The sequence below is a fragment of the Pagrus pagrus genome, assembly GCF_965226575.1.
Source record: "Pagrus pagrus genome assembly, chromosome: 8".
Classification (NCBI taxonomy): domain Eukaryota; kingdom Metazoa; phylum Chordata; class Actinopteri; order Spariformes; family Sparidae; genus Pagrus; species Pagrus pagrus.
Window position 1 is genome coordinate 13,764,458 of NC_140192.1, and position 18,481 is coordinate 13,782,938.

The following is an 18,481-nucleotide window of genomic DNA, read 5'->3' on the forward strand; positions in this document are numbered from 1 at the left end:
GCTTTTTCACTTTGCAGACCTTTTACATGCAATAAAATGCTACAAAACACAATAAAGGAAAGGGGGGGAAAAAAGAAGCAGAATACACCTCTTTAAAATAAAATGCAAATTAATAGTAAAGTTTTTTTTGGGTGTCAGGTGAAAGCTTCCTTCAGGTGGGTGTGTGTGCGTGGTTTTTTTCTAAATCCTTGCTGCAGCCCTGAAAAAAAACAAACTCCAAACAGCCCACAACGTGCAGCCCCAGTGGCTGACTCATGCACGGGTGTGTTCATTCATTCATTTAAACGATAACCCGGCAACACACACGAAATATACAAGTGACACAAATCCGAGGGTGTTGACTGTCACTCCCCCCTCCCAGAAAGGACACACCTTCCTCAGCAGAAGGAGCTGGCTGCGGAGCCTGTGCTGCAAGTCCGTTTCTCTCGATGTCAGCTGAGGGCGACAGAGGGAGGTGTTCCCCCTTCCCGGTTCTCAAGATTTTCCTCACTCCACAATAAACTTTCATTTTGGAAAGTCGACACACACTCACACGCACACACACACACATACACATACACATACACACACTCACACTCACACACACATACACACACACACACACACACACACACACACACACACACACACACACACACACTTACACTCACACACATACATACACAACGGAGTTCCTCATCTTGTCCTGCAGCGGCTCCCCGGGAAGGAAAGCCGGACTATTGACTTGACGTTCATTGTACTTGTACAAAACGCGCGAAAGGAGGAAGGAGAAACATAGGAAGCGCACAGGTGGAGCTCTCCGGAGCGTCTTTTTTTTTTTTTTTTTTTTTAAATTTGCTGTCATCTTCTGGAAGGAGACTACAGGGACCAGAGGAGATAGGACAATGACAGAAAGCAGCCTGTTCACTGCCGGTTAACCCCCGCACACTGTTTGAAGTGTGTTTTTTTTTGTTTTTGCTTCCTGGCGCGTTCACTCCTCAGGGACCACCTGGAATGGAAAAACTTTATCACGTACCTCGTCTGGACTGTAGTAAAAACTCCCAAGAAAGAATGAAGTAACCGCTATGGAGCCGGACAATGCCCCGTACTCCAAACTCAAAACCACTGGAGTCGGGGGGTGAGTCGACACATTTTTAAAAGTACAACAAAAAAGCTTGTTTTTGTGTTCTCCTGTCTCTTATCTGTGTGCTCGTTAGCATCACCTGCGTCATTATCTGACACTGGTATTCATTTTCTAGAAGCGTCGATGCTAGTTGTAGTATTTTGCACTCTGTTGCAGAAGTTGTGAAGCAGTGTTTGCTGGGAAATGGCACACATTTTAAGTTGATATCTGAGAAAATGTAGGCGGTTATGCACTTGAACAGGTGGTACAGTTTAATAGTTTGCAGGGAAGCTCATGGAAACGATTTTCTCCGCTCTTCAGACAGTTCAGTGGGAGCTTTGGTGTAGTTTTGGTGTAACTGTTCTCGGACTTGTGCCTCCGCAGCTTGTATCAGAATGAGCTGCCAAATGATCTGGGACTGATTTGAGGGAAATGTATGAGAGGAGGAGACAGTCCTCTTCTTCTTTTTCCTCCTCCTCCTCCTCCTCCTCCTCCCTGCTGTGCATCTCACTCAGCTGGTTGGCCCGGCTGTCCCTTAAGGAGGGGAAATAAAAGTCAAAATGTTGCATCATATAACTGCTGGACATATGGGAGACTTGCTCACAAACTGCCCAGCCCCCCTCTTTTTTTTTTTGGATTCAGCTAATGTGTGTTGTGAGAGCAGTGAATGGCAGTCAAAGAGGGGAGAGGGAAAGTTTTTTTTTTTTTAAAGCTTCAACCAGCAGTCAGTGTGTCAGCGGTTGACCAGTGGCTTTCTGGGAAACCACAAATATAAAAGATTTCCTGTGACTTGCCCGCTTCATGGCACTTCAAACAGCACTTACTGAGCAGGCGTCCAGTTTCATCTAGTGCAGACGACTGTGCAGCTTGATAGCCCCAAGAGTATAAAAACCTGACATCCGGCTGAAATGAGTCTACGCTAGCCAGGGGTTTTCTAATACCAATAGAGCCATATCACCTCTGCATGTGACCAGTCAACTTTCCTCCTGATTTCTTGTCTTTAGAAATGAATCCTGCAGAATCCTTGCTGATAAGGCATGATGAATGTCAGTTGTTTTCATGTGAAGAGACTTGATCCACGAAAACCCACTTTCACCTGGAGTTGTAGGTTTTCAGGGTTTTTTCCCCCTCGTCCTGTGAAGGCGCTCACCTAGCTCCACTGAGCAGTAGCTTATCTGGTCAGGCAGCAAGATAAGACGAAGCTTGTTGACTTGAAACAGATGTTGGAGCTGCTGCTGTTAATGGCAATTAATGAGTGTTGAAGCATTGATTGATAACATAATCAGGCCCATCTGCTGGTTGCAGCTTCAAAGATGCAGAGTTTATCTTTGTTTTGTCTGTTTCATATCATCACGTATTATTATGGCTCTAGTTGCCTTTTGATGTGACGTTACCATTGCATTTGTAAGAATGATGACCTGTACCCGACTATCTTTCTGAAGTTTTTCTCGTTTCTCTTTAGGAAAGTTCTGATTCTTTGGACTATACTCTGTTGCAGCTGCTCTCTAAGGCTAACACAGGCACAAGGTAAGCAAACTTTAGGCCAAGGATGGTTGAATGTTTCGATTTCTTTTTATGGAAACACATTGAGCGGGCTGTGTCACAATTGTGCCTTACAAGCAGTGTGGGAGAGAGGCAATTAAAATTGATTTATGGGAAGCTACAGTAGCACTTCCTCATACACTACACCTCACAGAGACGATACACATCTGAGATTAGGTAATATTATCATTATATGATGCTGAAGAGCTATAGGCCACAAAATGGACGAAGGAAGTGAACATAACTGTAAGTACAGTACTCCTCCATGGGCCCCTTGTTGTGCACATGTTTATCCAGGGATTATCTTTGACCGAACTGATCAGCAACTACACTCACAGCTTGGTCAGCTGTGCCTCTGTCAGCATTGCCAAAAACTCTGATTCAGAGAGTTTACTCTTCCCTGGAAATTATATTAACCCTTTTATAGGAATGTCCATACTTCTCCTCCTTTTTCCCCTGAAGTGAATGTTGTGTTCTGACCACATGAACTGGATTAGTTGAAAACCGATGACGCCCCTCAGAGCAAGATTTCCTATTCATGGAACTGTATTCTGTGTAAATTGAGCATAAGAGACAGCACACTCATGTTTTCAATCAAATATCTTGGCAATTTTGTATAAAGAAGTCATTGTACAGTCCCCAAAATGGGAAAAAAACTGCATTTCTGTGCTCATTTACACAATACGATAATATACTTTACTGCCCCTGTAGGAACATTTACCTTGTTCCTTGACTTTGCTGTACACACGTACATGGCTGTTGTTGAAAACAACCAATATATAATAAGAGCAGCACAAATTATAGGCAATCACAACTGCAACATATACTTATTGAGCATTAAACATATTTAATGTATATCAATAAATATGGAACAACCGGTGATAAAAACAACCATGAAGCTATTGCATAACCCCTTGCAGCCTTAAGCAACATTATTTTAAATTTTAATTGACGTAGGCACAAATGAGCTTTAAAACCTGCTGAGTTTACATTACTGTGTATCGTCTTCCAGAGGGTGAGGACTCGCACTGAGCGTTGAGAATATATGATGGTTCAGAGTAGATGAAAACAGACTGCTCATGCTTATTTTGTTGGCATGGTTTCAATGGTGAAACCTTTTGCCAGTCTCTAGCAGTTCAGCTCTTAAGTCACTTACTCCTCCATACCCCTCTCTGATAAAGGTTTCTAAGGAGTTGCATCACCCTTGACCCCTGACTCCCAAAGTCATCCCTGTTAAGTTAGAGTGCACTCTGCCTCATGTTGACTCACATTTAGCTGTCTGATGTCGCTGCCAATCAAATCTGCCAGATCTCGTGTAATCAAAGCTCTTCCCAGTTTCTAGAAGCCTTTTGATAATGTACGTGCTCGGTGATAACTGTTTCAGGCAATTACTGCCTGATATTTTCCTCCAATGATCGCTACCGAGTGCCTGGAGACAGATTTTTTTTTTGTATGTGCGACGATGTGTTAATTTGCAAACTCTCATATTCCAGTGAGAGTATAAGTGAGTGCACTGGAAAAACAGTGCTGCTGGTATCGAAATCCTCAGACTGTTCTTGCATCATTTGTAAGATAAATGCTCTTTGTTGTCTGTTTGTTTCATGAGAAAATAACGTGCAGTGAAAGAGGTGCATATGGAAAGTGACTGTGCAAACACAAGCTACTGTATTGCTTTTGTTTGAGTGGTGCTGAATACTCCAGCGTATTATACGGCAAATCCAGGATTGGTGCACTGCACCCTTTCATCAGGGTTCTGCCCCATTGACCGCTATGTCTACATTTTGACCTCAGATACCAGAAGAAAGCTGTCAATATGCACAGGCCTTGTACTCTTCACACAGTAACCATGGCTACACATGAATAGACTGCCTACACATTTTCTCTGATGGGTCAGGGCTTGGTCAAGGTCAACCACAGTGCAGCATCCCGGCAACAGATTTGGGGGCTCAGTATGTCACTGTAAATGCAATGCCATACGCTTTCCAGATGGTGGCTCACTTGTCAGTACTGGGAATCAAACCAGCAACCCTGTGGGTACCCTCAACTATACACTCACTCACTATACACTCAAAAGTAAAATGTGTACCTGAGATAACTTTTTTACTGAGTTTCCTTTGGTAATATCTTTTGGCCAGTACATTAATGTGCTGAGTCACAGGCCAGCAATTCATTCCCTGTTTCTTGAGAAACCATTTCTCATACCGGCCCCTACCACTCCCCACCTCCTTCTCTCTGGCAGAAACAAGAATTGTCATACTTAACAATCAAATGACCACGTCTACCATTTTCCAGACTAGAGAAGGGTACATTTGATCTGGAAACTTGCAACAAGGTGTCTTTGCAGAGAGGAAGAAACGGTCCATTGGGTGGCTTCATTTCAAGACGAAAGATGACAACAGTGTAACGTCTGTAAAATGATACAAGTGCAACTGTTTCTTACTGAGCAGCAGGTGTCTTATTAAGAGTAAATATCTTATCTTATAACAACATTAGCACCACACAGGCAGGATTAGCAGACACACAGACAGACTGTTGTTACAACTAGCTCTGAGGCCACAGCTAGCTCAACAAAAATTGATCTGGAATCAATAAGGGAATCATTAAGAAATGGACTTTCATCAGAATAGATAATGACATTGGTATCAATAAAATCGTATCCCGAGCGTTGCACACAGTCACTAAGTCTGCATCTATGTAGACTTGATGTTGGAAGGTTTTAAAACCCACCTCCGCTCCCGGCTAATTGGTTGGGATGGCACTTAATCTGGCCGACCCTCCACATGGACACTCAAATGGACTGGAAGTGGGTAGGGAGAGAGTGTCCATGGTGGTTTGAGAAAGGCCCACTGTAGCCCAAAAACCTCTCTGGGTGCAGCGTTCTTGAAACACCTTCTCCATCTTTCTGTCAACAAAGTTTATATTGAATGTTAGGAACCAGTTTAATTTCTTGGTGCTTGTACTTTTTCTGGATGAACTAATAAAGTTTCAGTTTATTTGTGTTCTTCATGTTAACTAGAACATTTTTACTGTGAAGCAGGAAATGTTACATTGATTTCATACCAATAGTGGAAATGCATTAGTCCATGCATGCTTTCTGAGAAAGGTTTTAATCTTTTGCAGTTCATTGTCTCCAGGATGTGTTATACTATATATACTATTTTTTTTATTTTCCTCAGTGCGTCAGGAGGGCACAATTAGCCACAGGCAGCCCGTCTACCCGCTTAGATTAAGATATGCAAGGAAAAGCCCTGAGAGTAGATCACAAAATGAAAGAACAATTTTGATTTCCTCAAACCATATTAACAATTCAAATGAGTGCTGTATGGGAAATTCAGCTGAAGACAGCCTTTTTCTTTGTGTGGGTTTTTCACTCACTCTGACCTCCAGCTGCCTGCACATAGTGAGCAGGGTTTCCCCCCTCACATGTCTACTGTTTACACTAGTTTCTCCTCTGCTGAGCTGTAATTCATCATTTAGCAGTTTATTTTAGTCTTGCCCACATTTATTTGCTATTAATGTGGGAGAAGGATGAATATTTTAGATCTATATGTAAGCTTTTAGTTTCTGTACTGGAAGGATTGAGGTAGTGTATTCAGAATATGCTGTTTGTTTAGGGATAATCAATTTTTCTTTAATTCCAACCTTGCTAAACCACACAAAATCCTTTTGTCTGACATAACCGATGACTTGCACCGGTTCCTAACAATAGACAATAGTATGATGGGAAAATTTCCAACCTGTTTTGATGTTCAAACCAAAAACAGATTTAACTTTCAAATAGTGCTGAATGTTATGATTGTGAAAGTAATATCCTTGATTTAGCATGACCTTGGTGTTTTTGTTTCAGCGGTTCTCTGTTTGGGCTTCGGGGCCACCACATCAGGTTTAGGGGCTGAAAAGGATGACATTTTTAGAGTTGAGAGATGATTTAGAGGATAACAGCATGTCTTTTCCCCCCTTTGATTTCAGCTTTTATGAAATACTAATTAGTGTCAATTCATTATCACAACCTAGAGAGGAGCTTTTATGTTATCCTTTCTCTGTGCCTATTGTAATAATAGCCAACAGTAGACAATGAAATGCTATAAGTGTCGCGAGCTGTAAGGCTAGATCAAAAATGCACATTTAATGTAAAGAATACTCTTGAGATTAAGGTTGTTTCCTCTTGCTACAGTGAAATGTGGATTCAATTAAACTCTTACACAAAGGCGTGGATCCAATTAGGAGCAATATACAGTACACACAACACTGTAATGTGTGAAAATTACCCACATTTTCCTCCCGTGAGATGCAAGTAGCAATTAAAACCTGCAGAAAACACTGCAGTATGTTTTCATGAGCTCCGGCCCCTGTCAGAGCAATCATCTTTAATCAACATACGTAAAATGAGATGGCTTTTCTCTCTCTCCAGTAAGAAACCCCAGCACCATATCCTCTCCAGGGACTCGCTTAGCCTGAATTCCCTGAGATCGCTCTAATTAAGACTGATGTAACCATTACATAATTTGCAGCAATCCTCAAAACTGGATGTTGATGTGCGGCCCAATCGGAAATTTTATGCAGCCATTTTAAATTGCTTTTGCCGCAGGATTTCCATTAGTCTAACTGTAAACGGCTTGGAAACACAACATAACGGTCACAAATATTACTTAGATTACTTATGTTATTGTTTTCCAGTTTATATTTTAATGTGCACCACATATGGAGGCTGTTAATTGGTATCTCAAACCAATTAATTTGGGATAGTATTTTAAATTGCTTATTAGGTGCTCCTATAAAGTGAAATGTGTTATGCAATTACTTTTTCTATATCCTATTTACTTGTGACACATATTGTAATAGATTTCCTTTTATGCCTGTCTGTAAATCCCAATTGCAGTTTGTGCCTTTACCTAAGTGTTGAATGAGAATTATAGGAAAAAATTCCTTTAAAATCATTATCATTATATTGAGTTCTTGTTCAGTATCGCTAGATGCTAGGGAGTCACTGGCCTCTCTCTCTGTTGTTTTTCTGAAGATGTGGATGTTCTGCAGCAGCTTGGGCTTTCTGGGCGAAGGGCAGGTGGGTCTTCAACTGCAGGCGCTCGATCGATCCCTAATGGCGTCATCCCCATCAAGTCAGGATTCATCCTCACCCCAAGGGCACGTATCCAGGTGCCTCTGCGCACCATTATCCCTGCCACCTACAGCTCCACCAATCTGTCCCTGATCTTCAGCCTGTCTGTTCATCGCATCAACAGCGCTTTTCTTTTCTCGGTTCTATCTAAGAAAAGGAAATTGCAGCTCGGAGTGCAGTTCGTACCGGGGAAGGTCGTGGTGCACGTGGGGCACAGGAGCACTGTGAGTTTTGACTATGATGTCCACGATGGCCAGTGGCACAGTCTGGCCTTGGATATCCAAGGCCACCAGGTGTTCTTCCACACGTCCTGTGGACAGAAAAGTGTACATGCAGATTTGCATTCTAAAAGACAGGAGGCTCTGGATGCAGAGGGCTCATTCCTGCTGGGCAAAATGAACCACAACTCGGTACCGTTTGAAGGTGCCATCTGTCAGTTTGACATTTATCCCTCTGCTAAGGCAGCTCATAATTATTGTGATTACATTAAGAAACAATGCAGAGAAGCTGACACGTATCGGCCCGTGTTTCCACCCCTGCTACCTCTATTTCCCACAGACCCAAACATTACTGTCACTCATATAACTCCACTGTCATTGACGGAGATATCAGAAAAGGCCCAGAGACCTACTTTGGCTTTGACTGATGAAAGCTTCAGGACTACCATCCTTGTTCCAGTTGACCGCTCGCTAATGTTGAACAAAACATCTGTGTATCAGATTGAGAGCGCTCCAAAACCTGAAGCTGTGTCTGTTTCTCCACCTGTTCATCCAGGGTTGGAAAGTCCGTCTAAATTTCCGACTCAGACTGTTACTACATCTCTTACGATCAGCGTGACACCACCAAACCCCAAACCAACCTCACACGACAGTGCCAGAAAGAACACAAACCAAGGAGATACTCATAATTCTCAGAAACCTTTTGTCGAAAGTATGGATTTACCTTCTTCTACCAGACCATCCGAGATGAAGCCAAACCTCCACACCGCAGCTGCTTTCACACAGGGGTTGCCTTCAAACGCCTACGTTCCCCATAAACAGCAGTTGAGCACAGTAGCTTCAAAGAAACCTGAGCCAAAAGTGACCAGTGTGCAGGATGTTAAACCCACCTCGCTTATTCCAGTCACTCCAGCTGCAACAGATGGCTTCCAAACATTTGACCTGGAACCGACCCAGTTCTCACTGCTGGCTGGACCACCTGGACTAAAGGGAGAACCAGGACCGCCGGTGAGTATATGAGTTCTAAACAAACATAACACACATTTGCCCCTGAAACCTATACATGCGTATAGGTATATTTTCACACCTATGAGCCACAATAAGTGCTTCTGTGTGCATAAACTGCAGACATATTTGTTTATCTTGTAACTTCCTAACAGTATAGTGTTTTAGTGTTTATTTTATGAATGAATAGCTTACGAATTAGTGCATTTGAATTGTATTAGATGCATATTTTAAGACTTGGATGCCACATTTCCATTCTTTTGGTCACTTTCCTAATGCATCTATGGCTCATGATGATATTCAAGTCCAGATTGTTGTTTAAAAGTTGGTTTGACTCTCTCTGATGTCCAGAGCAGCTGCTGCCGTGTCTCTTATTTGTTTGGTCACTGCCAGATTCACAAAACCACCATCATCATTGCATCTCTGAAATGTTTGATTATTTGACAATTGAAGGCTGTCTTAATGATGAAGAATTGCTCCAAACCTAGTCGTCAGTTTTGTTTGGATAAAATACTTGCATGTGGTGCCCTGTCAAACTGTTGCTGATTAATGTGTGATTTCTTTTTTAGCAGCTGTGGTAGAAATAGTCAGGTTCATAGCTGGCCTTTGCTTGTTCGTGTTTGCCTGGGTGAACAGGCTGGCGGCGAGGTGTTAGATTCCTCTGAGGGGGAGTGTGACTGCTCAGAGAAGGGATACTTTTAAAGTAGGGTCGAAGGTAAAAAAAGGATACATTGCTTGTGCACAATTAACCATTTAGGATATAAATATACATTCCTATACACTTTAAAGACAGTGTTTTATCCCCTTTGTTGAGAGCTGTAGTATTTTTCTCTTTTAAAGAACCACTGGCTTTCTTGGTATAGGAGTGGTGGCATGCAGGAATTTTAGGAAATGCAATTTTTTTTGTTATAGACTTAAAAAACTTAAATCAAATGTATAATTGTTCTTAAATATTCAACTGTGCCTGTAGTAGGCCCGAAGTTTTGCAGACCTAATAAACAATTTCAATCACATGACCAGCATCAGTGTCAAGAATTGAAGAGTAACCAAGGAAGAGAGATATAAACAATCCTTTTTATGGGGTCATCTTAAGACTGCAGAGTGAGACTGACTAGAGATGTACATAGTCAAAGTATTTCATATTGTTATTCATCGACCAGCTTGACTGTAAACTGTACTCATGTTGACCATGTGGTCTTGTCAGGCACTGTTACCCTTTTCAACATAAAATGGTTACCCACATTTTCCATTGTAAAACAGCTTCTCTGTCTTGTATTAGGTCATGTTTGACAGAGAGGAATGTTTTAAGTAAAGCTTTCCTGCATTGGCAATGAGGGAGACCACAGCTCTGCATGCCCCTGAAGCCACTCAGACCATTTTTATGAGCGAGAAACAATCCAGAGGACTTTTCACCATCATATTGCTTGCAAATGTTTTTGTTTAAAGTCAAAACAGATTGCTGAGTCAGATAAAGAAGCAAAACTATTTTCAAGCTATTTTATAAATCTGAATGATTTTAGTGATGACTAGAAGCACATGAGCTTGTTGAGTTTTTGATCCCTCTCCACTGGGATTAGGGTTGACATTAGTGGGCCATGGACTGTTTAACAAGGCGTAACTTTCAACTGCTCACAAGAGCAGGAATGTCTTTGAAAGTAAATATGACAGAGCCTACCGCAGCATGTCAGCTCTGATAGATAACAAAAGTAATCATGAATTCTTCAACAGGCCTAAGCTCTGAAGAAGGGAGGATCAAAATTGATGACTAGATAATCAAGTGAGTTCTTCAGTGGAGGACTAGGGACTGTTTACAGTTCATTGTGTATCCACAGATAGACATTTCTGAAACATTTCTTGATGACCTGCAAAGTCTCAAACAAAGTTAATGAGCTCATAATGGAGGAGGTTTTTCCAAACCTTTTGGGGTCCCTGAAGACTGTCAACACATGATCAACAGCAAAATTGCTCTGAGTAGGAGGCACTGATCTAACATGCAGGATCATTATGTTTTCAGATACTGACCAAATTGGCCAGATCGTGTTTCTTGATGACCTGCTCTGTTCTTGGAAGTCTCAGACAAAGTTATTAAGTTCATGCTGGAGGAGTTTCTTCAAAGCCCCTTTTGGGGTTCCTGAAGACTGTCAGCACATTGTGTGGTGATGCATCAATTCAGTATGCTGGGTCTTAGTTGATACTGACCTAACCGAGCATCAGTTATCAGCTGCGATCCACAATTAAATACAATTTCTGTGTCAATGTCATTATAAAATCCAGTGTTTCAGTGACATTTATTCAGTCATGGATTGCAGCTGACTCTTTGTTTTAGTGCCACAGCAGTCCGGGCTCAAGCAATGAGGTAAACTGCTTTTAAATGGTAACTTCACCAGTTTTACACATTGAAGTGTGCTTACAGGTCTTGGGGAGTACTGCTGCATATGTGGAAAAAGTAGTATAAAGCCTTTTGTGGCTCCAGAGGAAGCTGCATGTAATCTGTGGCTAAGTTGCATTTGGGGTAATGTAGGCACCAGGTTCAAAAAAGGAAGAAAAAAGCGGGGAATAAAAAAGACAGTATCTCTGATTCTGCTGTAAAGATATTGATTTGTTTTTAAACTGTCCATAATGAGTCCAACAGTGTTATAGAGTGTAATGCTGGACCAGTGGACCTTTTTCAAAACCTGTCTCCTACATTACCCACAATGCAACATAGCCACCAAGTGACATCACTGGAGGGAATTCATCAGATTAGCTGCAGCTTCCTCTGGAGCCACAAAAGGCTTTAAACTACTTTTTTCACATATTCATTAGTGCACCCCAAGACCTGTAAAACACGCTTTAATGTGTAAAATTGGTCGAGTTATCCTTTAATTAGGCTTAAAGAAAGCACCTCATATTGGTACAGACTTTGTATCAGCAAATATCCTCAGGATTAGTGCATCCTATTATGCCCTTTTTATTTATTGCTTATAAATTGTATACATTCTGGAAACTGTAGCACTCCCCTTGACATCCACACTGGCAGCGACTGTAGCTGCGACTGCTTATCATGTGTGGACAGCCTGATGGTTACAGTCTGTAGAATCTAAAAGCTGCTGAAAGCCCTTGGCTGTAAGAGTATAATTATAGCTTTTGGTCCTGTCCGAGTCAGACAAAAGTGCACTATACATCTGACGTGAATACAGTAGCCCAATTTCAGCGCGACTGCCTCGAGCTGTTTTTAGGCCTATTACTTTTACCTCTTTCTTTAAACTTGTGGAGCCATGGGAAAATAAGTAACAAATCCTAACATGTCAAGCAAACTCAAGTTCCTCGGATTGACCTCTCATTAGATTTGACCTTTCAGAGCTTTGCTAATCCATGTATGAAATTGTTTTAAAGCTAGCTGATGCCCATAATTAATGTGATTGGCTGCAGTTGGAACCAGTGCCGACCTCCCTGCCAGTACAATGAGTCAGACTTGCAGTCCATGCACTGTAGTGGTTTTGGGCTGAAATCATATTGGCTGCAGAGGGACAGAGCTGCTCTAACAAGACTTATCATGCCTGCCAGCATCTTACTGGCTGAGTGCTCTGCAGCTCTCAGCTAACATCACTTAATTTGTAATGAGAAAAAACAAGTTTAAGCTGTATTCTCTGATTGAATATCACGCTTCAGTGACTTTTACATGATCACTTGAAACTCTCGTGCTATTCATGACTGCTCAAAACTCTCTTGAAGTGACACAGCAATTTCCTTTTTTTTGTATTTATAGACTTGCTTTATCTGTCCCTGACATCTTTTATCTTTTTTCTTTTCAGGGCCCTCAAGGACTTCCAGGGTTACCAGGAAAGCCTGGAAAAAGGGGCCCAAGGGTCAGTGTCTCCCAACCAGTGACAAGTTTCCTATATAACTTCTCATAGTTCCTCTTTTTTCCATTACCGCTTTCCATCCGCCTTCCAAATCTTCCATATGTTTTAACATTGCATCTGAATGACGCTGTTATCATGTCTGATGTACATTATAGTGAGAGTACACCACAACAGTGCACTGATATGGAAGACCTTTGAGCATTTTGATCGAGCACTCAGTGACATCTTTGGATTACAGAGCATTATTCAGCCAGACGTTAGTTTGCTTTGGCTCTGAGTTTGATCAAGCTGTGCTTCTCTGCTGCCAAGGTCCATTTGTAAAGCTGGAGAGCAAACAGCTATAAGCTGCAAATCTGTGGGTTGCCAATGTAAAATTAATTGAGCACATACGGTAAGTATTAGATAGACTTGAAAAAAATAAGGTAACTTGTTCGACTGTGTATTTATATTTCCAGAATAAGTACTTTCCATCCCATACATAAACAGTAACACTACTTAAATTAGGCATAGATCCTATGTTAACATCGGTGAATGCTTCTAGTGTATTGGATTGAGTCCTCTGGTGCCATATCTCTCATGTTGGAGCTCAACGTCTACAACTGTGAGCTCCTACTGGAACCACATGGAGTGAGTGCAGATGTTATTGTAAGCTTGTGTTTTCATAAGAAATGTACGAGAAGAGAAAACACTGGGAGATGATTTGCCACGAGGGATGGTTTGTTATTTTGATTTATATCTAAGACCTTTAACTGATGGTTATGTATGTAGTTGCTGCCCTTTAAACTGCCCCTTCACCTCCTGTCATTTGAAAATGAATGAAGCAGAAGTGGAATTTGGCACTACAGTGAGTCCTAAGCTGAAATAAATATACCAGAACTTGAGACAGTGAAAAAATGATTCCCCTTTTGGTTGCTCTTTTGCAGAGGGCCTGCTGAAGTACTCCTGCAGTGTACTTGTGCTACTGAGGAGTGTGCATATGAGCTACCTGCCGCAGCCCGTGAGACTGTGCCCTGCGGTCAGGCCTCAGAGGGGTGGGCTGTGTGGGAACCCAATCTCTTTAAACAAGAAAGAAAGAGGGCTTTGTCCCCATCTTATTAAAGGCATTTAAGACCCTGTCTGGAGCTCAGCGGCTCTATCCAGTGGTACACCAACCTCTATAGAGTTCATTCATCATCAGGCTCTTGAGACCCAACTGCAGGCCACACCGACTCAGAGCAAAAAAACGAACCAGAGGGTGCAGTTCAGGTTTTTACTGATTGTTTTCTTGAACCAACAGAGTTTTCTTGGATAGATCACGTGATTAGAAAGAAATACCTCACAGCTACACACATGATCTACAGAAAGCTCTAACGTGGACTCTGGTCTTGGCATAACTTCACCAAACATTAGGAATAAAAGTGACATTCATTGTGATGGAAGATTTTCTATGTACTGTACTTGCATATGCAGAAAGTTGCTGAACAGCAACTCCCATATTTCAACAGCTGTTTATAGTTTATGTCCATTTTATTAAGTGTGATGTGTTGAAACTTTAAGTATTTAGAGATAAAGGTTTGTTTGAAAGAGATTTACTGTACAGACAGCTCAATGTGACATTCAATTCTTCTTAATCGTTGATACATGAACATGAACGAGACTTACATTTTGCAATGGTTGTCTCTTCATTTTGGGAATTTTTAAAGACTAATATCTATGTATAGATTAATCAAGTTTTGTTTAAAAGTACCGGAAAGACTGCTAAGGACAGTATGACTATTTGGTAGCCTTTGTGAAATAAAAACAAAAGAAGAAAATCGAGGACGTGCGATAAATTTGCTCTTCTCAGGATTGTCTGATTTGTAGTGAGCAACTTTAATCTTTGGACGGCGTTTATCTCATTTGGCTTTGGCCTTTTAAGTCAGATATAGTCACAGTGCGACCCGTGTGGGCATTCTTAAACATCACACGAGCTCACACCAGTATGGATCACAGCGCACCATTAAGGCTTTACCTCTCTGACAGTAAGGTGTCATGTCTGACCGGGCAGTCTCACTGCTGCGACCTCCGAGCGGCATCCCTTACACGTGAGAGCGTCCACGTTCCCCGACACAGCCACGAGCCCGGCAGATCGCTGGAGTTCACCCAGCCCTGAGGGGTAGGCTTGAGAATGGATCAAAGAGGGCTTTGTGCAGAGAAACGGACCTGCCAGTGTGCAGTCAGTATGTGACGCTGGGTGTCTGTGAAATTGAAAACATTTGCATAATTCCTTAAAGAATGGTTCGTTGCTATTATGACATGAAATAAGGAGTCAATGAAGACTCGAACAGTGGAAGCTCTGTTTTTGAGGTCGATTGGTGCAGAAAAACTGAACTGATTTATGTCTGTTGTTAAATTTGGATTATTCTGAAATGAGTTACATGTGTAGGCATGAATGAGGAGTCTCTCAGAGGCTTGATTAGGTTTTTATTGGTTAGACAGACATTTTCAGCTATTGCTTGTACTTAAGCTAATGTAGAGCACGTCAGGAGAGTTGAAGTGAGGCGGCAGGGGGTTCACAGAAGATGCCAGCAATCTGTGTTTTTAATCACTGTTGAATCGATCCTGAGCATTGACACTTAAATTGTAAGTAAGCATATGTCAGTCTCTAGATTTGCCGTTAATCTTAACAACTTTGCATGTAATGTCATTTAATCCCTGTTGGGGAAAATATTTACTTGTACTTATTGACTCGATTCCCTTATGGATTCCTGATTAGTTTCTGTTGGCTAGCTGTAGCCGGAGAGGTAGCCTGAGAGGTAGCCTGAGAGGTAGCTGTAGCAACAGTCTGTGTGTGATCATCCTGGCATTCCTGGAATTCAAGCCCCTGTTGAGTAGATAGATGTTTCAGCATTTTGCTAGTGTTTCCACACTAACTTGAAATTATAATTTTACAGCCACAGCAGATAACAATGTTTTCTTCGTTCTTTGTTTCTTCCTTTCTTAATTCCTCTCTTCCCCATCTTAATTACTGAAGCCATTTATTGATTAAAATAGCACTGCACTGGCACTTATTTTTTACAGTTGTATTTTGTGCTGTTGTTTGGCATTTCAAATACTTGACAATTAGTCAATTAATTAAAAAAAAAAAAAAAACATTACTAGTTGCACTACAGGTCACACTGTTTCTCTGCCAGATCAGGGATCTAAGGGATGCAATTAGCACCTGGTTAGCACCAAAGTTCTTAAAATAAAATAAATAACAGTTATGATCCTTTAATATACATTATATTGAATAATCATCGGACTAAAGATATAGTGTTTCCTTCCGTGCAGTCCAGTAAAGGTGTTAGTGGGTCTGTTCAAGGTTAATGGCCAATAAAAACAGTAGTACTCCACGTGTCACTCCTGTAAAAGTCATTGGCCCACATCGTAAACCTGGTCACAGCTCTGGCATACAGGTGCCCTTCATCTTTAGGCCTCTTGTGAGTGTGTGTGTGTGTTTGCATATGTGCTGACCTGAGTTTACATTAGCCCTCATGTGTATGTTTGTGTTGGTGGTCTCTAATTGGTTCCTTGTCAGGAACTCTCTTCAATAATTAAGCAAGGAGGTGCTTCATTCCTCTTCTCACCCACGCAAAGATAGATGGACAAAGTGACTCATTCTCCCCATTATGCTCGTCTCCATCGGGATAATATCCACCCACCTAGTAATCAGCGCCGTGCCTCCTCACCTTGTGTGCTGCGAGTATGCAATTTGTAACGTTCTGTCCCGACCTCCCTTTTTCTCCATGTCTCCTCCTCCCTTTGCTTCCTATCTGGAGATAATGACTTCCATACGTTTTAATATCGCGCGACTGAAAGGGGGAATGCTCTGAATAGAGGAGGAGGAAATCTGTAGATGAGCTTCTGTTAAGTGTCTCCATATGCCCAGCAGTGAGCGCCTGCGAGGAGAGAGCTCTGGCCAGTTTGAGGGGAGGGGAGCTGCCTGGGCTGTTCGACTCCTCTCCACAGTCTGTTAACGGAGTGCAGATAAATAACAGACACGAGCTGGATCACCCAACCGTACACTTACACCTTTTGGCCTCCTCCGTCTGTTTAACTCGGAGTAATCCTATCCCTCACTCTCACCTCCAGCTCAGGGGAAAAGGTCTCACAGCCCATGGAAAGTCTGAACAAGTCAAAAAAGGGGCTGAAGATACAGTAGCTTCCTCTTCGGGCCATCTGAACATGTTTCAATGCTTTCGGTTTTTTGCTGGGGAAGATTTTCCATGCTCAGCAGCATTTTGACCCAAGTGCGCAGTTGAACTGCTCACTTGGATGCCTCGGGAAGTTGTGGCTTCATTTTTCCAAACAATCCGTCTTTGCAACTCACTTGAATTTATAGTCTCTTCAACCAGAAATAAATTGGTTTTGTCTCCTCATTCTCTGCTCCTGTTTTGCCTGACTTGCAGGAGATAGTCCATTTTGATAAAACATTTGGCACAGATGGTGTGATGGATGAGTGGCCTTCACTTTGTGGGACCCCAGAAACCAGTGGAAAAGTGTAGGGTTAAGGAAAATCACATCCATATGTCATAACTTGGATAGGCAGGCAGACAGGCAGGAGACACAGTACGTCTCACAGAGCACCTATACATAAACACGGATCTCTGGGCACCGCTGACCTGTCCCATAACACAAACAGTGCAAAGGGAACAATGTGTGACTACATCTGTGTATACCTAACATATAGTATTCACCCACCCCTACTGCTCAGCTGTAATGGAGGCCTGTTCTTTGACCCTGATGATCACCTTTACTCTGTGTCTTCCTTAATCACGTGTGTCTCTGTTTTCAGGGTCCTCCCGGCCCACATGGAAACCCTGGTCGCCCTGGATCTCCTGGAGTGAAGGTACGGAGTCAGCAAATTCTTTTATGTCACATTTCTATCAGAATGAGAGTATCCTGGCCAGACTATAATGATTTTGTCAGCCGAAGTGTTAAAAGCACAATCCATGACTCCAGATACCACCAGCCAAATAAATGTTATACACAGAAACAACACAAGAAGAAGCCTATATTTCCATGTATTTATATTTTTTTATGTCAGCAAGTCCCATGGAAAAAAAAGTCAAAACTGCGGTTGAAAGTATTCACGAACAAATACACAATACTTCTGTTTGAGCTATTTTGTTATTTAAACTGCAGTGTCAGCTGTTTTAGAAAATTACTTCAACAACAATACTGTTTATTTCTGACCTGTTTTTAAGGATTAACGTCTTCAGCTGAGAACCAAAGACTGAGTAGGAAGTCTGAAATTATCGAGAGACTGAGTACCACACTGTTTGTTTTGGTCTTTTTATTGGATTTGTTCAGTAAGAAAATTACAGAATAACAGCAGCCTTTTCTGATTCCTAAGTGGTTTGTTTACATCAAGAACCCAACACTGAGTCAGGTCTCTGTTTGAGGCATTATGTTTTTGGTTTGTCTGTCCATAGGTCTGTATATCCCTACCATTCTTTTGAAAGCAATATCTCAGAAATGCATTGAGGGAATTACCTCGAATTTGGCACTAAAGTCCACTTGGACTCAAGAACGCACTGATTCGATGTTGGTGGTCAAAGGTCATTATGACCTCACAAAACACATTTTGTCCATTACTCAACAACTGAGTATAATTGAGCAACTTTTTGCACAACTGTCAAACAGGATAAAA

At 41.8% G+C, this 18,481-nt stretch overlaps 1 protein-coding gene across 1 annotated transcript in view; it reads left to right on the top strand.

The window, feature by feature from the left end:
- The first annotated feature begins 829 nt into the window (after positions 1-829).
- Positions 830-18,481, top strand: part of col27a1b (collagen, type XXVII, alpha 1b) — a 67,639-nt gene continuing 49,987 nt past the window's right edge. The window contains exons 1-5 of the mRNA XM_084359392.1: positions 830-1,117; positions 2,565-2,629; positions 7,662-8,986; positions 12,778-12,831; positions 17,624-17,677. Coding sequence (XP_084215518.1) covers positions 1,065-1,117; positions 2,565-2,629; positions 7,662-8,986; positions 12,778-12,831; positions 17,624-17,677 — 1,551 coding nt within the window. The 5' untranslated portion in view covers positions 830-1,064. The remainder of the gene's footprint in view (positions 1,118-2,564; positions 2,630-7,661; positions 8,987-12,777; positions 12,832-17,623; positions 17,678-18,481) is intronic.